This window comes from Pungitius pungitius, chromosome 13 (assembly GCF_949316345.1).
Source record: "Pungitius pungitius chromosome 13, fPunPun2.1, whole genome shotgun sequence".
Taxonomy (NCBI): domain Eukaryota; kingdom Metazoa; phylum Chordata; class Actinopteri; order Perciformes; family Gasterosteidae; genus Pungitius; species Pungitius pungitius.
The window spans coordinates 12,878,938-12,905,877 of record NC_084912.1 but is presented as its reverse complement, the minus strand read 5'-3'; the positions used below and the strand labels follow the sequence as shown (position 1 = coordinate 12,905,877).

General features: G+C 44.4%; 3 protein-coding genes across 5 annotated transcripts in view; 1 reads left to right on the top strand and 2 right to left on the bottom strand.

The window, feature by feature from the left end:
• The window catches only part of disc1 (DISC1 scaffold protein), a 34,801-nt gene extending 33,241 nt beyond the window's left edge, over positions 1-1,560 (bottom strand). For both annotated transcript variants that reach the window (XM_062566628.1, XM_062566629.1), the window contains exon 1: positions 682-1,560. In XM_062566628.1, the coding sequence (XP_062422612.1) occupies positions 682-751 (70 nt within the window). In that variant the 5' untranslated portion in view covers positions 752-1,560. The remainder of the gene's footprint in view (positions 1-681) is intronic.
• Positions 1,561-4,693: 3,133 nt separating this feature from the next.
• tsnax (translin-associated factor X) lies at positions 4,694-10,661 on the bottom strand. The gene is made up of 6 exons (XM_037466393.2): positions 10,314-10,661; positions 9,505-9,594; positions 9,284-9,398; positions 8,890-9,020; positions 6,256-6,365; positions 4,694-5,981 (listed from the first exon to the last, which is right to left on the bottom strand). Exons 1-6 carry the CDS (start codon positions 10,327-10,329, stop codon positions 5,604-5,606), a joined length of 840 nt encoding a protein of 279 aa, XP_037322290.2. The 5' UTR covers positions 10,330-10,661; the 3' UTR covers positions 4,694-5,603.
• Positions 10,662-12,167: 1,506 nt separating this feature from the next.
• On the top strand, positions 12,168-26,861 carry egln1a (egl-9 family hypoxia-inducible factor 1a). Of its 2 annotated transcripts, XM_037465566.2 has the most exons (5): positions 12,170-13,196; positions 20,411-20,530; positions 26,097-26,233; positions 26,320-26,387; positions 26,483-26,861. In XM_037465566.2, the coding sequence occupies exons 1-5, from the start codon at positions 12,480-12,482 to the stop codon at positions 26,530-26,532; spliced, it is 1,092 nt and encodes a 363-aa protein (XP_037321463.2). In that variant the 5' UTR covers positions 12,170-12,479; the 3' UTR covers positions 26,533-26,861. The 2 variants fall into 2 exon arrangements, with proteins under 2 accessions (XP_037321464.2, XP_037321463.2); XM_037465567.2 differs by lacking the exon at positions 20,411-20,530 and having other exon boundaries at positions 12,168-13,196.
• Positions 26,862-26,940: the final 79 nt, after the last annotated feature.

Here is a 26,940-nt window from a genome sequence, read left to right as displayed (position 1 = left end):
GCTTTAATAATAAATAAAAAAAGCGCTCCACTCGTCTTGTGTGGTCACACAAGGATCAAGCACCAAATGTTGAGCTGAGGGGAGTGAAGATACAGTACAGATGCTGAAGACCAACACTGTGAAATGAATACACCAAACAACCATTGGATTGGTTGGTAATTACCAGCGTGCTGGTAGCCGGGTTTTGAAGCGTTTAAATGATGTTGATGGACACCAGAAGTAGGGATGTGTTACTCCAAAGTTTATGCAAGTAGACCCCCACCACCTATTAAGGTTACTACTACTAAGAGGGGAGTAAAACTCCAGTCGTCGTCCTTTTTCACCTGACTGGTGCAAAGAAAGTTCATGCAGTACTGAGGGAAGGTCCGCGTGGACACAGCAGCTGGAGAACCCTGAGCCCACTGCACTGTGTATTCAGTGAGGAAACGTCACAGGGCAAATAACAAAGTCTTGTTGTGGATGAGTTAACACATCACAACATTCGGACCCTTCTTCTGTGTTTATTTCCTTTTTATTTCACATTATCATTATTTCATGTCCTAATTGTTATGTTTGTAAAGAGTTCCCAAGTAATGTGTACAGCTCTCGGAGAGACGAGTCAAACTCCTCCGTCATCGCCCCTGCAGAAAAGCTACTGATGATTGATTGTTACCCCCCCCCTCCAAAAAAAAGCCTTTTTACCTTCCATGACTTCGCAGTGCTGGAGCACAGAGTTGCTCCTACATTTCAGCCCCATCAGTCCGGCAAACATGTTACTATTGACAGTTAACAAGCTGTGCGCGTGCACAGGTCCGCGGGTATCAGATCCCGGTGCTGCTCTGCACTCGTGGAGCTACATCGACCATGTTTTAGTAAGAAGTGCAGCCGGCCAATGGCACTGATCTCATTTCCGTTGTGGAAAAATGAACCCTGCGGGCTGTTATTTTTTTTGTCCTTCTCTCTCCTCGCTTCGGAATGACGTGTGAAGCCGGCTTTTCACTCGCTCTCCCTTGTCCATAAAGAACATTTCCTGACAGAATCGACTCGTACTTCAGATTCCTCCGCGTCCTCTCCGCGCCCAACAAGTGGCTTTTGCGCATGAACGCAAGTCGGTTCTGGAGAGACAAAGATCCTCATGTCAAGTTTCTTGTGGAGAAATGGTGTCAAAAAAAACGTTGCGGTGGGATAAAATGGCAGAAGTGGTTAAATGAATTCATATCCGTGTCTCATCAGAGAGCGATCAGTAGTCCGTCATTCGGGGAGCAGCGAGAGGAGTCCTACGTGTTCAAGAATTTGACTCCAGACTCCGTCAGACCGCCTCATCGCCACAGCAGGCAGCCTGTGAACCACATCGCCGGCTCAACTGCTGCTGCTGCTGCTCTGTGTGTGTGTGTGTGTGTGTGTGTGTGTGTGTGTGTGTGTGTGTGTGTGTGTGTGTGTGTGTGTGTGTGTGTGTGTGTGTGTGTGTGTGTGTGTGTGTGTGTGTGTGTGTGTGTGTGTGTGTGTGTGTGTGTGTGTGTGTGTGTGTGTGTGTGTGTGTGTGTGTGTGTGTGTGTGTGTGTGTGTGTGTGTGTGTGTGTGTGCGTGCGTGCGTGCGTGTGTGCGTGTGTGTGTGTGTGTGTGTGCGTGTGTCAACTCTTTGCTTATTTCAAAACGGGAAATGGAAAAAAATAAAAAGGACAACGTCAATTTCTACGGCTTTGTCGAGTTTGGTTAAAGTTTGGATGTCGTTAGAACAGATATTGGCATCATTGTGTTTTGTTTTGCATTTTAAAAAGTTTAATGGCATTTAATTAACTCCATATTAAAACTATATTAATATGACATAACAAAATCTGGAATAACAATTTGCTGACGATCTTGACATCCATCATTTTTGTTTTGCAAGGGCCCAGTGAGCACAAGACGTGGCTTCAACGTTGAAACGGGGTTCAAATGGGGTTGAAATGAAGTCTGAACGCCTAAGACCTCATTTCAATGTCTTTTCAACCGGCTGGATGGATGAAACATCAACGTGCCAAAAAAACGTGCGTGGATCAATGCGTAACGTAAGGTTGAAAGAGAGACGATATTAACGTTAAGATTCCCATCACAATTAATCAACTGGTCGGCGAAATTTGCTCCACGCGAACACGTGATTTCAACGTATTCATTATTTTACTTAAAACGTCATGAATATGAAACTACAGACTATACAATATGCTTTTAAGACATAGTAATGTGGCCAGTTTGAAACATTTCTGTTAAACACGTAACTCTGCTCACATCTGTAACGCGCATGCGCGAGCAGAGCTACAACCGCGGGTGCAGCACGAGGCGAAGTTTGTACGGGAAGGAGTCATTACAAAATGATTGTTTCGACGGCTCCTTGTTGTTCTGTTTTGTTATGTCAACAACAACAAAAAGCTTTTTGCTGTCTTGTCTAACTGGAATAACTCGACATATTCACATATGTCCCTGCACTGTTGACACTTACAGCGTATTTAAAACGTGTGGGTCGAGTAACTGTTTGTGTGCAACAGTGCATATTTCTGACGTAAAAACGAAAGTCCTTTGTTGATGCAGTGAGGGAATAAATTAGGAGAGACCCCACATAGAGCAGAGTCTGTTCATCCGCCTTCCCACACATCCAAATGTTCCTCTCATTCAGCGCGTCTGGCTGATGGACAACACTCGTGACAACAGAGGGCAGCCTTTGTACCTCAGTGGAGGATGTGAGAGATGCGTTGCAGAAAGTCTTGAAATGAGTTTGATCCACTATAAAATCCGCTGGCATCAATGTTCGGAAGCTGCCAATTAAATGAGCCGATGGCATGTCTGTGTGGCTACATAATGCAATGAATGGGGGACCTCTCATGCCACTTATTCCTTATCTATATATATTTTTAAAAGGTATGCAGAGAAATATCAGTAAATTGAATTTGATTTTTGGAATCTTGCCTGAAGTTTCATTTTTAGACATTTGTCTAATCTTGGGCAAAAGCCATTAGGATGCGTGCAGTACAACAGTTTATCCACCAGATGGAGACGTACACTGTTCCTTTGACCTTCGTCACACTTCAAACCTGAATTGAACGTTAAAGCCGACGAGGTCAAAGGATCAGAAGATCTAATGTTGGTCTGTTTTCCAAAGAAAATTACTTCAGTTTTAATGCTTCAGTTTTAAAGATTTGTTACTAAAAACTAACCCTTAATTGTCACTGATTGCGCCCATGTTAGTTCCACCTCAAAGCCAGGTTTTAGGGCAGCTTCATGCAGCTGCAGAGTGGCACGAGAGGTGGACTCACAAAGCGCTCAGGACGAGGAAGCTGCAGAGATGGAATGTGCTTTACCCAGATGTTACTTTACTGCTGGACAGTGCTCTCAATAAATTGCCACAATTTTTCAAAGTGGACTCAAATGCATGATTGGTGTTACAAGAAGACAATGTCAGCACTTGTTATTTTCATCTCTTTTCTTCTACTTGTAAAAAGGTCAAATATGGAATGTGAACCGTATCGTCCGTGTGCCCCTCCCCATCGGGCCCACAAAATGTCACTCCTAAGTTTTTTGAAAAGTTGAGAGCCTACTATCAAGAACCTGAGAATACGGTAAGTAATGTTAGCTAACGGCAATGTCAACATTAGTGAACTTAGCTTCTCTGCAAAACCTCTGGTGTGTGAATCTTCGTATTGGATGGCGGTTTCCCTTCCTTGCTTCAATAGCTGTTGTAACTATGACAACCACCAGATGTGAGATGCCAGGAATGACAGTGATAAACTGAAGCATGAACATATTCTTTGTGGGAAAATGTTTCTCCTCCCGTTACTATAGAAACGATATATGTTTTCTGAACTCATGAAATGTTGACATAACACAGTATTTAGTCATATAACCTTCCCTTATTTAGAGTGCGTGTAGAGAGGGTGACCTCCACAGCTGCCTTCTCTAAGCATCTGCAGCAGCAAGTTCTGTCCCAGCCATCGAACTGGAAACCCTCACCTCACCTCACAAGGCCAGACAGGTACAAATATTTGTATTCTGGGAGAAAGACTGATGGTGAAATGTATGGTCACTCTAGTATTATTATTATAGAAGTGATTATTTGGATTCTCTTGAATTCCTCGCGTGACTTCTCGTTCAAACTCTTACTGACAGCAGTTTTTTGTCTCAAACTCAAAACACAGCATGCCTTGCTTGCATGACTTGAATGCAACAGATATTGTGTACAAGTCCTATGAAAACTCTCCTACCTTTTTTTGGGTCGATGTTTCCTCCGCATCATTTTTCATTAGCTCAACATTCCTGTTACTCTGTCACCAGGTGACAATGAGGAGGAGTTGGTGGTGGGCTGGCAGGAGAAATTCAGGTAGCATTTGAGCGTTCAGTATCCTTTGCGTATTGTAATGATTAAAAACCGCTTGTTATTAGTATTACTTTAAACCCGTGCCTCCTCACCGTCATGCCTCTGTATCTGGGGTCCCAGTATGAGATGGAGCTGTTCCAGAAGGAGTCAGCCTGCCAACAATGTTTTCTTTGAAAAAAACAAAGCTAGACAGTGAGCATCGCACAGTGCCTTGATAGGACCTATACATATTTAAATATAACTTACACATATAACAAATCCTTTTTCCTTGAACAAAAGTAGGAAAACAGCAGTCTTTTGGACTATCAGACTAACTTCATATAATTACACAGCCCCGTTTAAAAGCTGAAATTAAGACAGAATATACAGTGTTTTTCAGTAGTGGTTTATTGCAAAATTTTAATTAAATTACATTTCATTTCTACCTCATCCATTTTATGATGAAGAATCAAGTACGTTGTTTTTATATTGGTCACCAGGTGGCAGTTTAATTAAAAGAAAACCTTCTTTCCCAGGCTACAGAAAGGACATCAGGAGCATTGAAATGACAGATTATGTTTTTTGTGCATTTTGTAATTTTTATACATAAAGCTGAATTGATTGATTGAAAGAGGGATATGTTTAATCCTAAAGCTCCATGAGAGATGCACGCCGACAAGCACATCAGAGGCTTCAGAATAGAAACAGAAAAAACCTACATGCTGCGGCTTGACTCATCAATTACATTTTTCTCTTGTTAAACTTGTAGACCTCACACTGTGGCCACCTATGACGACAGCACATTGTCCATCTGGATGGTAATATTTACCCCCATCAGAATAAATCATGAGAAAAATGCAGGAGAATATCATTTCAATGCCATATCATTTGAATATTCTTTCGAGGACTGTAACGAGAGGGTAGAATAAGTAAGTGATGGGATGTGTGCCTGGCAGAGAACAGGAACGTGTAAATGTCACATGATCTTTCCCCACACAGTATGCAGTGTGTGCAAGCAGCCAATGGTTGCACCTTAGATTATCTGTGTGATAAAGCGAGGGGAGGGCAGAGAGCAAAATAAAATAAACACACACATTATCAAAGCAGCTCGACTGGGAGAGCATAGAATATTTGAAACAGAACTGAATTCACCAGATCCTTATCAAAGAAAAATAATCCATTGTCTATTGGAGCACTGTTTTTATTTGAGTAGTAGAAACAGAATTAACAAGCGGGTCACAAACAATATCAAACCCCATTAAAAGTACGTACAAAACATCAAACTGGAGAACAACGGGACTCAGACCACTCCCTCCTCGGGGTCGGGGAGCGCGCTCCTGCTGGAGAAGACGTCGGCCAGCATGTGTTTGGGGATTTCCGAGCCGCGGACGCGCAGGGCGTAGCAGGCGTCCTCCACTTTGCCCAGGCTCTGTCGCAGCGTGTGCAGCTTCTTGGACACCTCGTACGGGCCCGTGTTCCCGATGTAAGAGAAGCCGTCGTGGATCTGCCGCAGGAACTGGCTCAGCTGGAACGGCGTGTCGATGTCGCCGTTGCCCACGCTGCTGATGCACATGCGCATCAGCTCTCCGGTCAGGTCGGCCACGCCCAGCAGGTAGTCGGAGGGGGTCACCTGAAAGGTGAGGACCGGACCGTCGGTCTGCAGCTCCTCGGCTGTGCCCTGAGATGAAAGCGCGACGGGAAGGAATATGAAGATACACGTGACAGATTGAGATTAGCAATTGATTCCCAACCTATACTCAGATTCTAGCAAAAGCGCCGGCTTTCAAATGAGTGAACCCCAGTTTTTTTTTTTCTCTGAAGAAAGAGATTGACACATAATGCTCGGAATTCTGGTACATGATAACACCCGAAGTTGCCTTTGCGGGCCACAACATGGGCCGATGCAGAGATGGTTTTGCTACTCTACACAAGTCGACAGTGAATGGATCTACCTTCTCAGCTGTCCCGAAAACCAGTCGGGCGTTGATCTCCTCCAGGCTGATAAGGCTGCGATGGCGGATGTAGTGCAGGAAAGAGACGGCCTCCACATACTCCTGGATTCCTGGAAGCATGAAATGACATTGACATGAACGTCCAGCAAACAATAGGAAATACATGCAGACGTTTCCCTGCTGCAGCTGTTGAATCCAAAGGCATTTCGGTTATTTTCTCAACGTGTTTGAGGTTTACTAATAAGGTTGATTGTATCAGGTGAGCAGAGCACGTACTGTGTGCATAAACACTACATGGCATCTGCAGTTGAGATCCTACATGCAGATAATGACTCAAATAAAACCTGTTTCCTGTCCCTGTCTTTTGATTGTGGTCATTTTTTGGTGGTGCGCTGCGACGCCCCCCTCATTTGTTTTCTGGCCCCGTGTAAACAACTATCAAATAATCACAGGACGGAAGACTTTGTGTCTGAAGTTTACTTTCGGAACGGCAATTGAACTTCAAAGGGCCTCCTATCTCAGCGTAGTGAACCCCAGCGTGCATCACGGAGGCGACAAGAGAACATGGCGTACTGGCAATTCATTATTTTTACTCTGAAAGACAGAAAAGCGGGATTCTGTTTAACTTGAGAAAGTTTGGTTAAACAACCAAACTTTCAGCAATTTCGGTCTGTGTAAATCAAGATTGTGTGCTACTAACTGCCTTGTGAACTGACTGCACAGCATCCCGGGGCCATTTTTGGCTCAGTGAATGCTTCACTGCACCCGATATGTCCTTGTCAAGTAGAGTGAGTTATGTTGTGTTATTATTAACTACGTACACGTTTACATCACACTATTACTTTCTCTGGGTGCTAGTTGAGAAGCACTTTTATTAATCCCCTTTTGAAATTTACTCGACATGGGGTGATCTTTTTCATAACCTGTTAATTTTTGCTTGCATATGAACATTTATGGAGAAATACATTATGCTAAAGGACTTTAAATGAACTGCTTACAAGGGGGACCTTATCCTATTCTCATACAGAAAGTACCAGTAGACATTTTTTCATAACCTTTGTTAAACGGCAAAACAAATAAAAAGGTACCATTGTCAGTGGCTTCAGAGCTTTGACCCTTTGAGTGAACTTAAGAGGGACAGAAAGTCACATGTTAAAGGTGACACAGGGTCAGGATTCAAATTGTCAAAAAAAAGGCTGCTCTGTTATCAGTGGCAATTAGTTCAGATTTAGCCCAAGACATTGTTGATGGTCTTCATAAATACATCAACAAAGCTGAAACGCAAACCCATTACACATGCCCGGAGACTTCTGGTCCAGCAGAGATTATCTGGAGGGCCCATGTAGCGAGCCCAGTCCTAATCTAATATAAACAATACGAGATGGGGAAAAATGAAGCGTCTAATTGGCGGGAACTGCCACTGGTCACGTCGCGGATGTCGCAGTTGTGATTCCTGAATGACCACAATCTAAAAATGACTTCCTCAGCTTCTAGATAACGACTCACCCTCGTTCCCTGTGATGCTTTTCTCCAAAACACTGCAGACACTTTGGCTACGCTAACAAAAACTGGCATTGATGCTAGTGGGAAAACCAGTTTGGCTGAGTTTTATCAGGGTGTGTCTATCCTATCCAGGCCGGCATCGAGGTCACGCTCTCACACTATCAGTTCCTTTGCCATCGACCTAAAGCACAAATAGGAACGACTGAGGTGACTAACAGTAACAGTCAGCATGAGCCGGGGCCCCCGACTGACTCTTCACTCTCTACATGTACATACACTTTGTCACTTTCACTTGTCACTTTCTGTTAGCTGGTGCACTTTATTTTTAGCTTCATTTCTTAACTTAACTAACCCATAGCATATATTTCATTATATTTTATCTTATTCCTGCACTACGTTGTCTGCCGTCATGCACCAACCGCCAAAGTCAAATTCCATGTATGTCTGACATATTATGGCAAAAAACGTTTCCTGATATGTATCGTTAACTCCTGACACGCGCATTCGATCAAAGACCAACAAGACATGCACTACTTTACAAACCGCAAACTTTTGCTTTTAGCACTTCAGCTTCTCTCGAGAAGGATATAAGTTTGCATGCTGTATCTATTTGGTCTGGACATACTAGTTCATAACATGGCACCTTGACCGTCGACCCTTTTGGTCGTTCTTTGCTGGCCAAAGGATTGTGGATTGTGGTTTGGAAGCATGCTGACTAGCAAGCTGACTCGCATACTGCAAAATGCCACCGGATGCAATACGGCATCCTGATTTGTTTTACATACTGGATTCCACATTAGTATGTAATGGCTTATACCAAATATTTTTTTCTTGTGCATATGGAACAGTAGGGAATTATGGGTATTGGAAGACACAGTAAGGCTCAGCAGCCATGTGGCTCTGTGAGCCTGAATGTCATGAGTCCATTGAGCTAACCATTCATTTAGCATCAATGCTACTTGAGGATTTTATATGCAAAATATATTTCAGATCCATCCCTTAAGCTAAATAAGTAGCTTTAAGGTAGACATAATGTATTTTCCAAAACCTTGAACATTTTATATGCAAAACAATTTCGATCATGTTCATCATATTTTAAGGCCTTCTTAAACCAAAAGAAGGGAAACTCACCTGGTGTGAAAGCTCTGTGGAACTGAAAGATATCCTCTCCTCGGAGTTCTTCGGCAATTTGACCAATTTTCTGCCTGACTGCATCCAGCTTCACCTCTGCTTCTTTCAGAATATCCTCTGCATTTGGTACACTTCCAACCGCCGGAAAACACACAGAATCAAAATTAGAAATGCATGGTCTGCAAGATACACATTAAAATTCTTTCTAAAGGCAGAATGTGCGTCGTGTTATTCCAGCGACACAAACAGGAAACAGGGGTCTTTTACAAAGAGAACAATGACCACTGAGCAGCATCCTCTAATGAAATTGGAATAAAGGGAGAAATCCTAAAACATTGTTCCAACCCAACTGCACCATTCACTCGATGTTGTGTTACGACAGTAGCCCATATACCTGGTCACTCTATGTAAAAGAAAAATGGTCCTCTTGCTTTCGATGGTGACGTCTCGACTGATCTTAACAAGACGCTCATGTTTGTCGTGTTTGGTGTCGAGCTCCTGCTGGAAAACTTAATGAAGGAAAAACAAAGATATTACCTTGAGTGATAATGTATTTACAATGAAATACAGACATGTGGGTGGAGAATGCAGTCAGAATGCTGAAGATGTAGTTGCCTTTGAAAGCAGCAATGACCGGTGAGGAAGAGTTGGCACCAGCATCTCGATCCTGCGCTGCATCAGCGTTTCTCCGGGGACATCCTTCACCTTACGCAGAAAAAGTCAGGTGAAACAATGATAAAAACAAGTATTTACGGGTCAATTGACCTAAATCGGCCATGGCAAATCTCAGAGCAACTCCACGGATCCGGCACAGGAAGATCAGTGTAATCATTCACCCTGATGTGGATATGTTGAAAGCTATGGATGTGGAACTTGTGGGACTAACACAAGACACTGTTATGAAGACCTCTTGAGAAACTTGAAGGATCTATTTGTTTATCTCTCTCTCTCTCCACCACAAGCCCCAAAACTCATTGGACCGGAGAATCCGAACAGCTTTGTCACATTGCACCAAAACAATCCCTTGCGCCAGCTGCAACGCATGTAACGTTTTATCTGCCCAGTTAATCCGTTTTCTAGGAGAATTAGGCGGCTTCTTAACGTTGGGTTTGCAGCGATTTCTAACAGTTCGACATTTTGTAGAACAAATTATTAATGAAGTTCACTTAAACGAGAAAACCGCAGGCCGTTTCTTCAAAAACGGACCATGTGGATCATTGCAGTCCCCGTGGTGCCAGGACCACATAAAGCAACTTGGCGAGCAGTGTTGTAGAAAGATTGGAGCAATAAACTAATCTTTACTTATCTTTTCTGTCCAGATCAGTCTTCACTGTAGCCCTGCTGCATGTTAATGTGAGCTAACGATAACTAAAACTAGCCTAAAAACGTTGCTACTCGTCGTTGATTCTCATAACTGGACTTACCTTCTCGCCTATTCATGTCTTCGGTGTTGAAATGACTCCTTTAAATAAATACGTTTTAAGCTCGGTCGAGGTGGCAAGTTATTTATTGGAACTGTTTTAGCAGCACGGGTCCGTGCTGTCGACAGACTGTAACGAGGCAGAGTAACGTAAACCGGTACTTTAAATGCGTCAGGAATTATAAACATCACCAGAGAAAACAGCTGCGTTCAGACTTTAAAGTCAGCATCACCGAATACAACTAAATATCCTACACTGGGGGGGAAATCGCGTTTACTCGAGAATTTACTTAAAAACAGGCAATCGCATAGGCGACATCATTCGCGGGTCTTCTACGCTGTTTACACACGTAGCAGGAAATGCATTATGGGAAATGTAGTAACATCACATTTATACGTTTGCGTTATTCCGGTATATTACAAAAAAATACTCAGGCCATATATGAGGATTTTATTTTAAAATAATTCAAAACAGTAACAAATAAGTGAAACTTAATGCATTGTAAATTGTTGTTATTGTTTGGCATGGAATTTTACCAATTATACGTTTTTACTAGTTAATATTTTTTATGGAGCATTCAATATATGATTGATTGGTGCAGATATTATATTTTTTGCAATGATTTCCATACTTGTTTATCAAATATATTTAATAGGGAGTTCCACAAACACCTCTGATACCACAATAACCTCTTCTGCTTCAATACTTTCTGTTCAAAGTAATAACAGATGAAACCACTAGACATCTCTAAACTGGCACACTATGTTTTCCCATGTCATTTGTTGCTATTTAAGTATGTTGCATCAACCTTTCTTTATCAGATTACTCGCTTCTCTACTGTAACCCCTCCTCCAGGGACTCCTGCAGACTGTGTACGTGCCACATGACTGGTGCCAACTTGAGCTCGCGCCTTGCCTCCGCACAGCACACCCTGTCATTCAATCTCTGGTTTCTATTATTTGTTGAGGGATCGACCCCATCTGTGTATATCACGGTGGACTCAGATGAACATATGCTGGTTCTTCATTTAAAAAAATCTAAATTAAATTTGTTATAATATGCATTCCGATAGTCTTTTTAAGTGCCTATAAAACGTATTCATAAGCCTCATAGCAGTCCACAAACCCATTTGTCAGTCAAAACACCAGCAACATCTTTATGCAAAATATTCCTTTGTTGTGTGGAAGGAATTTCACACATCCAAGGCAGGAATGAGGGCAAAACACTGTCGGTAAATCACGATGCCTTCAAGTGCTGCCTTGAAGCTTTTAAATTCAAGCTTTCGACCTACTGTTTTTCCCTACTACTCTGCTATTAAATATACTTGTGTGTTTTATAATCTTCATAGATGATAATTAAACGTGATATTATTTATGGTTATTGCAAGTGTTATTGTTACGCTTTATTTTACAAATCAAACTTTTTTGTGCCACTGAAGGATGGAAGTGCCAACAACACTGGTCATTGAGCTGTATTGCAGACACACTTCCCTTATTCACAATACTTTCCTGCACATATCTATGAATAATATGTAAATAAAAGTGCGTATTTTGCATCTCGTTTATTATTTTACCGTGTAAGCTGTGGGTGTAAAAAAGTACTTGTTGGATTTTCTGATTCACATTTTCTGATACACATATACATATTTATATACATTATGACTATCGATCAGTATTATTAGATGCAAGCATTTAACTGTAAGTAGTATTTTATTGAGGTAACTACGGTTCCCTGTTCTCTTGAATAAACTACATACACATATTTCCAACATATTTAACGCCACAATTTGAAACTGCTATTTGTCCGACAGGCCCCAAATGCCGCACAAGGAGGGGCGGTGCTTGTGTGTCGCGACGTCACAGCCGACTAGACCTCAGGCTGAGCACACACCAACGGGCGCCATGCACTACCCATGGACCGACAGCTAGCCCGCTGAAGTCCTCGACCAAGCCCGAAATGCTCGGTCCAGGGCGCACGTTGGTGCATTGTTTCACTGATACAAGGTATGGAAAGGCAGCAGATACGTTAAAATGGCGGGGTTTTGAGTCTAACTTTTCCGTCTCGCTCGGTGTGGCGTGGCAGAGGATCGTTTCCAAAGTTGTCGGTTAGCAGGGCGCGTGTGAAGCATCGGAATTAAAGGCGCAGTGCACCCCGTTTGATACCGCAAAAATGGAGCAAAGTGACTTGGACCGAGACCAGCAGTACTGTGAACTTTGTGGGAAAATGGACGACCTCCTCAAATGCGGTAGGTGCCGCAGCTCCTTTTACTGTAGTAAGGAGCACCAGAAACAGCACTGGAGGAAACACAAGCTCACCTGTAAGGAGACTGACAAGGCGCAGCTACCCAAACAGAAGCCCGAGCAATCGCCGCCGCCGCCGCCGCCGCTACCGCCGGCGGACGTCCAGGCACCGGAGAAACACCGGGAAGAGACCGGTCCCGAGCAGACGGACAGCGCAGCCGTACCACAGACCGCGAACACGGAGGTCCCGGGGGATGAAGACGGACGGAGAGAGGAGAGGTCCATGAACACCCCCACACCTAACGGGCAGACCAGCTCATCCCCACGGAAACTCTCCGTGGAGTACATCGTCCCGTGCATGAACAAGCACGGCATCTGCGTGGTGGACAACTTTTTAGGAGCTGAAATCGGATTGGGCATTTTGGATAATGTCCAAGCACTGCAAAAGACGGGAAAGTTCACGGACGGACAGTTGGTCAGTCAAAAGAGCGACTCCACTAAAGACATACGAGGAGACAAAATCACGTGGATCGAGGGGAGGGAGGCCGGCTGCGAGAAGATCCGCATCCTAATGAGCCGCATGGACGACCTGATCAGACACTGCAACGGGAAACTGGGAAACTACAAAATAAACGGAAGGACAAAAGTGAGTATCACGGAAGGTGGTAAGGCCCGTGCAGCACTGTGAATGCAGGCTGTTATTCCTGCATGAGAGCCAGTGGCGGGGAGCCGGCGCCCTGCTGGTGTCCCGCGGTACACCTGTCACTCTGCAGGGTGGGTTAAAAGCAGCAGGGCTCCGGCTCCACGGCACTAAACCAGAAGTACGTTTTGTAGGCATCTGCCTGGGTTCGACCGCTTGGCAGAAGCTGGTGGACGTCACCATTGCTTTAAATATCCTGGTCGTGTCTGCTAGCTGCTGAGTCCTCTACTTGCAGGTTAAAGTGTGACTCATTTCTGCACGGCCCAGAATAGGTTATTTCCAAATCCCGTGTCATGGTTTATTTCTATAGTAACGCACAGGCATTTTTTTTATTGCATCCTGAAATAAACCCCTTCTTCATTAAGGGTTAAACACTCTTCATAGATTGAAGTCAGCCCCAGTTGATTAAAATATAAAGCAACGGTCAATAGATAGACGTCAATACCCGGTACCACCTCAGAAATGACCACCAAGGTTCTAATGTTCATGGAGGCCACGCTGCTACGATCAAAGGTTATGTTGTCCGAAGGTTGTGACAAAAGCTTATCACAAGTACCCTAACATTGGGTGTTAGCTCCTTAAGCGATTGTCCTGACAACAGCACACAAGCCAAAGATATTCTCTCCCATGTCACACAAATAGGTCATGTGTGAATATACCTTATTGGTTGGGGAAAAACGGGGCATTGGGGGGACGTCATCCTGTTTTTTGGGGGGGAAACACAGATAAACTTTTTTCACCATTTTCTGAAATTGTTTTGAGTAATCAACCCCTCAGAAGTGTTCATTTAAAGGTTGTCTTATGACGTTGGTAGACATTTCCAACGGTTACTCTCTTGCTTGTGTGCGTCATGTGACTCCTTTCAACTAGATCTGGTCACCTTGACTTAGTGACATGAGTCTCACGGAGGAGGAGATGAGCCGCTCTCAGCGCCCTGCCACTTCCCCGCTTCCTTCTCTGTTTTAATGAGAAACCGTGTCAGAGTTGTCGTTGTTTTTTCCCATTTGTCATCCTTTTTGAGGCTGTAGCTGTAGGCGATTGTTGAAGCCCTTGGCCCATGGCCAGCCAGTGAAGTAGGCCATAGTTCAAAGTCAGACCCTTAAATGATTAAGAATCTCCTAAACACTGAACTAACCTTTCTCAAGGTAGTAACTTTTTTTGTGTGTCACTCTACCATATCACAGTCTGTTATCACAGTGCTTGACATTTAAGGGATCTAGTGGTGAGCTCGCTTCAGGTACTTGTTTTCTTCTGTGCTGTACACAAAGCTGTTATTTTTAGGCCGCTTCTCCTGTCCATTTACAGCTCACGTCCCCACTCTCCCTCTCTGGATGGTGCGTGTTAGAGGAGACATTGAACATTTTTCAGAAAGCGAGTTATTTCAATCAGTGGTTGAGTCGTGCAGTAGCTCCACGCAGCTGGCCACTGAGTCAAAACACCTACTGCCCTAGTTATTTTGGCAAACACGAGCCTGGACTGTGACCAGGGAAAATCAGCATGACTTGCACAAATGGAAGTCCGCCAGTATCAATGGCTCAAAGGGATGCGAGACAATGTAAGCACATTTCGCATTGGGAAAGATAGAGGAAAAAGATTTCGCCCAAATAATTATTTAATGCGATTGTTCCCATTTCCCCCTTTTTCACTTGATAACAATGCGGGACGTCGCAGGCAGCAGGACTTGATTGTTTCTCTGCGGATCCAGCACGCTGAATGTGTGCCGATGCCATCATAGCATAATGTGGGAACATGGAAATGTTTGTTGCAGCAACACGACTGACTTGCTGTCCCCCATTCAATGATGGTGTTCAGTGTTAAAGTGTATTGTTAAGCCAAGGCTGCATTGTTAACATTCACGTGGCTTGCGTATAACGCCTGCCTTATGCCGTTATGTTGTTGAACATGAAACATGATAACTAGCTAGCACGCCATCTCATAGGTCAGTATGGAGTTCAAATACTGGATGAGATGAGTGAAGCAGCCATTGATTAAGTGGTTGAGTATTCTGGTGATTATTTTATTGATTGTATTGTAAACTGCTTAGAGTTAGTTATAATTATCTCCATCTATTTTATATATCTTTATATATGTTTTTCATTAAATAACAGCTTTCCCAAAGTCTCTCACAAAGATGCTCTTTAGCTCTTTTGAGCAGATCCCGTAGAAGTTCTAATGTATCATGCATATGCCTGCTTTCAGAAGGAAGTTGACCGTTAACCTAAATCTCAAAGCTCTACTGGAGGAAGTCATGCGGTGGTGAGTGAATGCCCGGGGCTCGTACAGTACCTGCATGCCATCTCCATCCTGCTTATTGTTTAACCATCACGCGGTGAACAATACATGTAATTATCAATGGGTCAGTCAGAGCACGGGCTCACTCATCACCCGTGGTCAAGGACGAGGCATCCGTCCACCAGTCCTTTCTTAAGGCCCCATTGTTTATTGCAAGGGAATGACAAGTACACAAAGAGAGTATTAACGGTTATGCACACATTCCATTATATACAACTAATATTAATGTAAATGCAGCCCAGTAGCTGTGATGCACCGTATGTTTGCCGTATGTCAAATGAACAGGCGCTTGATCAGGTCCTGAGGAATACACCTGCTGTGACAGTCACCGGGCATCGCCAGAGTTCACGAGTCACTTTTAAAGCCACAATTCTCAAAGCTTAAGGCTGTGAGCACAGATAAGCTCCAGACCTCACATACCTCAGTAGGTGGGAGTTGAGACGGTGACGTTCCCCGGAGCCAACGGACCCACTGCGGCCGGAGCGGTTGGGCTGAAACTTCTCCCGGTGTGGCTCCTAAAACCACAGGTCATCCGGCCCTCTAGCATGTTTACCGCTTCATTAGCAATGAGCAAACCCAGTAGCTGGTTACATCTGGTGATCTTGCAAAACCATTTTTTTTCATGGGCTTTTCCGTGGTTTTATGCTGGCTCGTTCTAAGGTAGGGAGTCCATAGAGTACGAAGAAAACTAACCACGTGTGTGGAGAACAGTGGTCTGTGGTGTGTTTTTTGTTATAATGTGGGGATAGCGGTTGGCTGAAGTATTTTACACCTCAAATCCAATCGTATTTGGTGAAATCCTTTTTTTTGTATAAAATTTATGATTGAAAAATCGCCGCTCAACGGCTAAGGGTCGGTGGAGCCAACATGCTTACTGTGAAGCCCCGTCCCCAATGCAAAGTTTATTAATACTGAAATGTGCCGCCTGTCCAAATTGCACCGAATTGGACACGGCCCTCCCCCGGGTGAGCACATGTTTATCTCTGTTTACTATGCCGAGGCTGTCTGAGGAGCATGTGGCCGTGATCCAAGTGGTGCTTTAGAAAAGACGTCTTCTGTTTTTGACCGTTTGCAGCAGTAGAATCAAAGACGGGAGGATTTGTGGAGGATTAAAAAAAAAAAGTATTTAAAACTGTTTCCGAAGTTATAGGGTTACTGTTGATGTTCCGTTTGAGATGTGTAATTGCCATAGATTGTTTGAGCCCGAGCCCTGCAGAGTGAGAGGGACCTATAAGATGGCGGTTGATATAGAGATTAAATTACCCGCCTCGAACTTTATTCAGGCCAACGGATGGATATTTTACTTTTTCCTCATATTTATTTAGCTGACTTTGCCCAGTCCCTCACCACTGGCAACGAGAACGTATCAGTGACTGATCCAATTACCGAGTTGGCGTGATGGCTTTCACACACGATTACGCCCAGCGTGTAGGGCACAAAACAGACACGGTGCTGTAGTTTTCGGCTCTCTTGGCTTTTACTTTTTTTGTGTATCAATATGAAACCGCCAGACCGATTGCAGGACAGTTTTGAAGATGTGGTTTTGCTTTTTGTTTCTCCGGGTAGGATTTTCTGACTCTGCTGAGTGGGAGCAGCCGAGCCGGAGGTTTAAGCAGCTCGCACGCTGCGTTTTTCATCTTTTGTTTGTCAACGAGAAACACATCGGTGGAGCGTAGCGGTATCCACAAGACTTTACGCAATCCAGATCAGAGTATTTGCGTAATGATACCAAAAAGTGTGCTTGTGTTTCCCCTGTGACATTTCAAGGTTAGCGTCTATCTTCTGCAGCTTACAGCAGAGACAAAAAGAATAAAACCACCACATTTGCCCCAATTCCTGGCGCTACAAGGTCTCCGTCCCAACTGTTTGTACTCTGGGTTTTAGTAAGCATCTCTTCTGTGAGGTGAGCAGACCCCTCGGAGCGTTTCCTTTTTGCTCCACCCAGGGTCACAGAAGTGCACTAACCGGAGATGCACTCATAGCATCCTGGTGATCGGTGTCATCGGGTCAACAAGGTCACAACTGAGCCCTTTGCTCAGCACGCTATGCTTGATTTCAGTTTTCTCCACTTCATATATTAAGGGTTTGCGTCAAATATGTTTTTTTAATTGTTGCCAACTGTTTGTATCCAAGAATACTACAGTGGTGCTTCAAAAAGGCTTGCGTGTGTTTCAAAGCAATTCACCGCCAGAACACTAGGTGGAAAAACGTTTTTTGTTGATGACGACCTAGAGTGACGTCCTTGTGTGTGGAAGTCGTTTATTTATCAGACTTTTTTGCCCCGTGCATCGCCACTACTGCTTTTCATCGCTTTTTTATACGTATTTATTTGTCCAGTATTTTCCTCCACAACTTTATTCACCCCTCGACCGGCAAACCGACGTTTGCGGAGATATGCGTCCACTATGAGGACGCCATCCGCGCGTCCTTATAGTCCGCCAGTGACGGGTTGTATCAGTGGTCATATTTACGGATTTCTTCCGACAAAAACTCTTCAAACTGATTCATTCTCTTTTTTTTTTAATAATGACAGAATTATGCTACGAAACCGGAAATGTGAGAATCCAGAAAGGATGTAGTTAGCAGACCAATCGCAGCCTTGTGGGTTGCGTGAGCTCGCGTAGAAAAATTGGTCGACGCACGCAAGGGGGGTGAAAACGCATCTGCGTGTCCTTGCATTTCTCTGAAAATGCAGAAGCATAAACTAGGCTTGAATCGCTGTAAAGAATATCATTGTCTCATCATCGCTCCATCACCAATGGTGTTGTCGCATTAAAAAAAAAAGTAATTCTCTGAATTAATATTTTTTGGGGCTCTGAAGCTGAGCCTGTGAAATGTAAAGAAACAACCTAGAAGCCAAGGTCCTAATGAAGGAGCCACAGAGGAATGTTGAAGTGACTGAGAGGGAAGTGAGCTCAAAAGGGGATACAGGTCAGAGGTGAAGATGGCGAGGAAGGAAGCCGCCATGTTTGGATGGAGAAGTAAGGAGAATGTCAGTGTATTCTCAGGGAATTCTTTGCTGTGCATTTTTCTAGTACAAGTGCTGCGCTGCATGTTGCATATAATGGAGTGTTCAAGATTTGGTCACGATTGTAATAATTTGTCTCTCGTGCCGAGTCCTCATGACCAGATCACATGAAAGTTGAGCTGCAGTAAAATTGCACTTCGTACACGGTCTGCGTTTGCAGAGACCGGCTGACCTGCATTCCAGTCCCATGTGTTTTCTGTGGATTTGTGGACACTTCTTGAGAAGTGCCAAGCGGTCAATTTGCTGTGTATTTTACAGTCTCTCAGTTGCCTAGTTGAGCGCAGGGTGGGGAGTTCTCCCCACCTCTCATACACTTTTACAGCTGTCCAGTCTCTGGAAGAGAGGGACGAAACTAAAGTGTCAAGGCTTTCACACCTTCAGCCAGCCGACGCACGCAGGCATAAACAAACACACACACACACACCACTCTCACACTTTAGACTCCACACGCGCACACATTTCCTAGCCGAGACTATTTACCCATCTCCGGCCTTGCAGTGAAGGGTGGGAGGGGCGACATAGCAGAGGATCAGCCAACCTTCCTCACGCTCTGCACGTAGCCCGACCATTAAAATACTGCTCCCTCTTGAGGGGGGGCCAGGAGTCAAAGTTTACAGCAGTTCACTCCTCTTTTCTGGTCCCGCCCCTGTGCTCGCTCTGCCTGTCTGTGTCCTTATTCTCTCTCTCTCTCTCTCTCGCACAGAGAAGCTCGCTGTATTGCATCTTACCGACAGGAAGCCCTTTGTCAGTTTGCGCCCCCCCCCCCCCCCCCCCCCTCCCCTCATGCTGGAGTTTTTTGCTTTCTTTGCTTTGAAGGCCCTGATCCGGGGAGGCCCTGATCCGTGCATTGCCGTGGTAACCTGAGTCACTCAGTATTCGTGATCATGATGTGGACCAAATGCGCAGGAAAACAAGAGTCAGACGTATGTGTGATGTCAGTAGCTCTTTTTCAACCGGCTGAGCTTGTCACGGGTTTGCACATGCAGATTTTGAGATAGAGATTTAAATGCATATTTGAACCAACAGACTTCCATTCTGTTGGTTCAAATTCTGATTCTAGTTTGGAAATACATATCATTTGCAAGACAAACCATTTGGAAGACAAAGCTATAAAGGCATTATTTCCCCCACTACGGGAACGAGAGAAGGCATTCAGTCTGCTCTGAGTGTTTATAATAACGTTGCTATGGTTTATGTGGAACCAAGTGCATGGAAGAACTTGCCTTTTGTTTGTCATATCACTGCTTAGACACTGTGCATGAGGGCGAACTCTTCCCCCTGGGTTTGTGCACGTCCCTCACCCACCTTGGCTCCCCTTTCAAGTCAGAAAGCACGCAGTTGTCCAAGAAAGTCTTTGCTGCAATTTCTAGCGCCCGCAGTCAGATATTTGAAATACGACACACTCATTCAATGTCATTTCGAAAAAAAGATTTGAGTTTGTCCGTCTTATTTCCGAGGGACTTTCTACGCTGTTTACACCAAGGCAGTTACCAGAGCTCATAGGGGTTCGCTGCCAACAGCAGATCATGCGACATGAGACTTAATAGAGCAGAAGGGGAAGTTGACGTGCTGCACGAGATCTCCGGTTTATTTCCTCGCCAGTCTATAGTTTATAATCAGGCGGCTGTGTTGTAATTGGTCTCTGCTACGTACGAGTCTGAAGTGTGCAGGTGAGGCGGGGGCGGCGCCACTGGGCTCAATGCGCCAGTCACTATTCATGCAGCACCTCTCTTCACTTTTTTTAATTGCACATGGGCTCTAGACATTGAATGCATATGTTTATGCTCTCTGTGTGTCTTAACTAATCACGCTTTTTTTCATCTTCCTGTCCTGTCTTCAGGCAATGGTGGCGTGTTACCCCGGAAAGGGTACAGGATACGTGCGCCATGTGGATAACCCCAACGGCGACGGGCGATGTGTCACATGCATATATTACCTTAATAAAGATTGGACTGCTAAGGTATGTGAGTGATGGACGGGGAACATACTGTGAATACTTGAGTACTTGATGATAATCATTCCAATTTACCATTTTCATTAATAGCTAGACTTATGTAATTTATTCTCATGTTCCTTATCTGCCTTTTTGTTTCACACATTGATTCAGTTTTGAAGCCAAATGATTGGCAGAAAGGCCATGTGTCTGGTGTGCGTACTCCAGTTGGACTTCCTGCCACAGGCACATGACAAGTCAGCGCAGTTCTTGTCTCCATGGTGAGGTCATCACCCTCCGTCCTGCTTTGCTCCGCACTCGACACCCGAGGAGAGTCAGTAGGGGAGGTTACGTGTCGGTACGTGCCGTTCGGCCACTCTCCCTGTTTATAATCCCATTAAAATGCAGAGATCCTGCTAATCCAGCCACACCCAATCAGGGAGAAGAGCCCCCCCCCTCCACCCCCCCGTGCTACTTTCCACTGTTCCTTCTGCAGGAAAGTTGACACACAGATGGACAGAAGGAAGAAAGAGACTGAGGTGTTACTGTGGTGGTTTATTTTTCCACGAATCGCATGGATTAGATGACCATTTCAAAGAATTCTGGTGTTGTGTGCACATTGGTGTTGGTTGTGTTTGGCATAAGGAACAGTCTTATCAGTGTTTGCCCTGAAAAGTCAGTGTTCGTCTGCCCGCCTGAGTTAGCTACTGTTAAAGTTTAATAATTAGTTTGGAAAACATTTGGAAATATAAAAAAAACCCACTGACAATCCAAAGTTTTGCTGCAGAAACTACATTTTAAGACACATCATGATGGTGTTATAATTCGCCCACTACCATGTTTCATTGAGTAGAGCTCCAACAGGCCGTGACGCAGGTCTATAAAACATTAGCGCAGTTATCAGTTTGCACTGTTATCAGCAGGAACGTGGCGGGGAGAGACTCTGTACTGTGTGTAGACCAGCTACTTACTGTGATTGGTCCTAATAGCTTGCATTACAATATATTAACAATCTGATTAAGTTAAACAGTGTTCAGTATTTTGCAGCGACACAGGTTTTGTCTGCGTGGAGGACAGGTAGTGGCACAGCGGCGATCTGTGGTCACGTTAGTGTTCAGCAGCGTCCGCTAAGCGGCGGCTCCTCCCTGACAAACCGGACGAGTTGTCTGTGTCGAGATCCAGTTCCTACTGCCAGGACGGCGCGTTAACTCGCCTCCTGACTCTGAGGCAGATGTACAGGATGCATCACCAGGAAGGAACAACGCTCTCTGTAGCAGCAGAAAGGATCAACTGTAAAGTGGGCCGAGGGCTTTCACAATCGTTTCACTAAGGCACGAGTCGACAAGAGAGCCACACTTTCTCAGATACCTGATCTCCAAGCCTGCATAAGAATATGAAGGAGTTACAGGAAGCTCATGTGAGTGCTGGTTAGTGGTAGACGGTCTTCTGGCTATGACGGAACATGACCGCTATTAGCATAAATCTCTTTGTAGAAAGAGACCGACAAAAAACCAATACCAACCAGTACTGCACCATGCTGACTAGATCCAACGTGTAACTCGTGTTCCTATTTGTTGATGAAATTAGTTTTACATCGTGCCTTTTTTTGACATTGTGTAATAGGTCCAGATTTCTTATGATACTGGCAAGTAAGCAGTTCTGAGCAACGATGCAATATCACATTATCATATAATTTATCCTGTGATTTATGCTACTCTGCAACAATCTGTCGAGGGGGGAGCTCAATAACGTTATTGTTGGAGGTTGTATTGAGTTACATGTGATGCGTGCAAAGCCATTCAGTAAAAATGAGTTTGTGTAAAGGTAAATTAAAAGATTTAAAAAATGAAAAGCTTTTTTTGACCGCCGTGCACACAAATTGTGTGTAAACAACTCAAGTGTATTAGGAATCCCATGTAATGAAAACATGCTGCTACGTCATAGCCAAAAAGTTGCCGTTCGACCTCACCTGTGAGCCACTTTTGCAGCAGCGTTTTAGATTTTCTAATCTATCCTTCGTGTCGCCTCTATCACAGCTTTTGTTAGTCGAGCTGTAGCGTGAGGTCTATTGTCATGTTCATGCACATGCTTCAATTATTCTAATGAGCGATGTACTGGGGGCCCAAGGACTTCTAATCTTCTCTGATTGGCTGTTTATTGGGCATGTGATAAGCTGTGTTTTGTAGACCGTGGTTGCTGGGATACTGAGGCTACACGAGAGAAGGTCATTGCTTTTGAATGTTCAGGTTCAGTTGCCCCTGGTATTTATCGCTGATTTTCAACATCGGGTCTTTTCATCTGCTTATAATGTATAAAAAAGTCATTATACATCTGTTTTACTCAGTAGGTCCATATATGGGTGAAGTATTAACACTTCATTGTGATAAAAGTCCTGAGGTACAAAAGTATTTGTTCAATTTGGTGGAAAGTCGCAGCGTCGTATATTGTTTTAAAGTTCAGTATGATCATTTTTTGAATGGTTTTGATTTTTCTCTGTTCACCCATGTGACAAAAGTGGAAAGAAAAAAAGTCACTCTCCTGAGAGAGAATATTTGGAGACAAGTGGGAGGAAATGGATTATCCATTGGAAATTGTTATCTTTCTCTTTAAGTTCGGATTTTCTCAAAGATATGCTTCAAAATTATTTCTAAATGTAAACCCTGACCAGACACTGACTGTTTTAAAACCCGCTCTGAGTGTAATAGGTGTATTGACATATTGTATGTTATGACCGGAATGGGTTAAAAAGCTTTTTGCTGCAACAAGGTTTATAAATATAAACCCATACAGCCAAAGTACTCGGGGTTGCAGGGAGTGGTAGACTTTCCCAGCATGCAATATGTGAGTTAAGGACACATCACCAGTCTATCAGAGCTGGCACATACTGTAGAGACACGTGCACAGTGGTTTCTATGAGGTGCTTCACCCGTTCGGGTTCACAGCGTTCAACAGAGCCACTCTGCCTTCACACTAGCACTTGACATGAATCTCACTGTCTGAAGTCACATTTTGGTCGTAGTTACACCAACGGCAATGTAAAAGTTTCGGTGGCGGCCTCCAGCTTAGTCATACGGGTATCTGAGGGTACAACACGTGACTTCCTTTGTGTGGGACGCTCTTAGCAGGCATGGGGGTGGCAGGTTTGTCTAGATTCTATTCATTCATCTTGGGCAGGATGTCAGACATTAAAAAATATTTTTAGTAGTTTTGAAAACCGCTAATTGAGGTTAGTATGGAGGATTGTGAATTTGCAGTGATCTGTAACAAGCATAACGTATGTGAGTGTCATCACAGCCAGCTGTCGTCCTGGAGACACTTGTCTGTCACGGGGGCTGTTTTCGTACTCTGCGTATGTTCATATCTCATTTTGTCGCTATTATAGGGTTGCCACTGTAAAAGATGCAGCCATCAAAGTTTAGTCGGGAGCCAAGAGACTGCAGAGTTGGAAGATGGGAGTGGTCCAAGCCAAGTGTGTGGGCAGGACCTTTTGGTAACTGGCCATATTGCTCATTCGATAGCACCCATATAATAGTCTGAGTAGCCCTTGATCGATGTAAAGCCACCAGTTTACTAGCGCTGAAGTAATTCTCCATGAATAACTTGCAATATGTGTTAGTCTAGATCAATATTTTTTTATAATATCACAGCAAACACTCATTGAGCAGCTCTTTTCGTTTTACTGATTCCATCTATTGACACATCAGCCGAACAGTCTGCAGTATTTGCTAGTAGTTTGTTCTGATGTCGTACTATCGTACAATCTGCGAGATTCGCTCCACACAACACGAGGGCGCGGCCTCTCGCCTGCAGCTCTGCACCATTTTTTGCTCATTGTGCTTCCTGAGGCTTCTTCGGACCATAATCTCACCTGTATTTTGCAAATTGGAGGCTTTTTAACTATCACTTATAGGACATTTTTAGTTTGATTTGGCCACAGGGAGGCTGCTTTCAGTAAGATGAAAGTAAAAACAGTAACTATAAGTAACATGCATTCCCTGTGCAGCTCATTTGGACCCTGTATAGGATGTATATGTACATTTAGAGGTCTACTGTCATACCACCATATTTCCATGTTATAATGACTGATTAAAGAATACATATTGTTTTATATGTAGATATCTTTATATGTGCCAGGTATCTGTTCCTGCATTGAAAAGCATTACATTAAAGTGGTGTCACTGGACTAGTGAACTCACCTGACTGTTCTAGCGGTTTCATTGTTTGCCTCCACTCACTCAGTATTTAAATCCCTATTACTGATGTGTGACGGTGTGTGGTGGTTTAGCACTGTCTCCTCACAGCATGAAGGTCCCGGGTTCGACTCCACCAAGTGGCCTTCCTGTGTGCAGTCCGCATGTTCTCCCTGTGTCTGCGTGGTACTCCGGCTCCATCCCGCTTAGGTTGATTGATGACTCTAAATTGCCCGTAGTTGTGTGAATGGTGGTTTTTCTCTTTGGCAGCGCTGCAATCCAGGGCGTACCCCGTCTCTCGCCCGATGTTGGCTGGGGTCCCCTGGTTCCTCTTGACTCTGTAGGGAGGACAAGCGGCTTTAAAGATGACTGATGAGTGATTATGAAATATTTTTCATAGACTAACAGATATCATTGTTATGAATTACCGTGATAAATAGTATGAATAAAGATTTGCTTTTGTATAAATCTTAAGGGCTAAAGTATTATTTTGATATCTTTATGTGATGTCCAAAGCCGTTCCTCCCTAAAAGGCCCCACTGGAGATCAAAATGGTTACTGTGCTCGATGTAGGTCAGAGGCTGATGTCCTGCCCGGGTCATCCTGTGTTCACGCGCCCTTACAGGCCACAGGGAGTGTTACCACCTTTCTGTCGTGCAGTGGAACAATGGTTCAAATCAGTGGCACTTTTCCACTTACGTGTTTTTAAGGGAAAGAAAACATTCCTCCTATCTTCTTTGACCCTATTGTGCTTATTTTTGTCACACCGCTGGCATTCCCTCCTCATTCAAAGTCGTACAAATGAGAATAGCGCTAGTCTGCCGATGAAGGGCGTGAACCCTCGTCGCCCCGCTAGTTGGCGTGTGAAGAGTGGGGCATATCATGTCAGCCGTGTGAGAGATTAAGCGGCGCGCTCGCAGCAATCTGCTTTTTCACTCTCCAGGTCCTTTATCCAGCCCGAGCAGTTTTCCTGTGGGTTATTCTTCCTATCCCTGCACAGGAAAGCCGCCCCTCCACCCCTCCTCTTCTGCTTCCGAGCCTGAGCTTTCCTCCTCTGGCCTTTGGTGTTGGACAACAGCTTTCCTTAACGTAGTTTAAAAAGCCTCCGAGTGAATCTTCTATTCAAGTAATAAATGCAATTTTAGGATTCTATAAGGATGAACAGGACCGGAATATTCTTAGTGTTTGCTTCCTAAAGTCTCCTTTTCTTACCTTCCTTCGGTCTCTCCTTACCTTCCTATGGTCTCTCCTTCTCTTCCCAGGGTCTGCCCTTCCCTTTCTACGGTCTGTCCTTCCTTTCCTGCTCGCTCTCCTTACCTTCCTGCGGTCTCTCCTCAGCGTCCTGCTGTCCCCTGATTTTGTACATGACAGAGTTTGTTCCTTTTATTTTTGTACCCTTCCAGGAACACGGTGGCCTTCTTCGAATCTTCCCAGAAGGGAAAGCGCAGTTTGCCGACATAGAGCCCCAATTCGACCGTCTGCTGCTGTTCTGGTCCGACAGACGGAACCCTCACGAGGTTCAGCCCGCCTTCGCCACCAGGTCAGCGCCCCGATCCGCCGGCTGCACGTGTCCCTTGTGATCCGCTCTGCTCGAACAGTGACTCAGTGCTCTGATTGTGTCCCCAGGTATGCCATCACCGTGTGGTATTTTGACGCGGACGAGCGAGCCAGAGCTAAAGAGAAATACTTAACGGGTAGGTTCTGATGTGCGAGCCATGCCGACTTCATTGCATTGTTTACGGCGCGCTGCGTTTTTAAATGCTCCTCTGTGTCCTTTCTCTGTGTGCAGGAGAAAAAGGAGAAAAGGTTGAGCTTGACAAAGCATCGGATCCCAGCTAGTGCGCGGCCCCTGTCCCCCTCCAAACAGCCTTTTAAGTGCTCGGTCCTGAGAAAGGGGCCTACAGAGAGCATGTGTGAGCGTTTTACATGGCAAAGCAGAAGACTTTTTTGTGTGAGTCCATTCATATGGACACGAAACAAACATAAACAGGGATTTTTGTTAGTTTTCAGAAAACCGGAGAAGCCCAGAGGACCTTGAATGTCATGACATTGTACCGAAAGGGATCGTTTCTGTTTTTTTTCCCTTTTCACCTCTTGGGTGAAGGCTGGAAAGCCTTAGCGTTGACATTTTCGAAAAAACAACAGGAATTAAACTCACAGAGAATCTACAGTTTTTGCATATTGGTTTTTGCAGTCAATTCCTTAAAGGTACAGTGTTCTGCATATGCTTAATGTTTTATGCTTTTC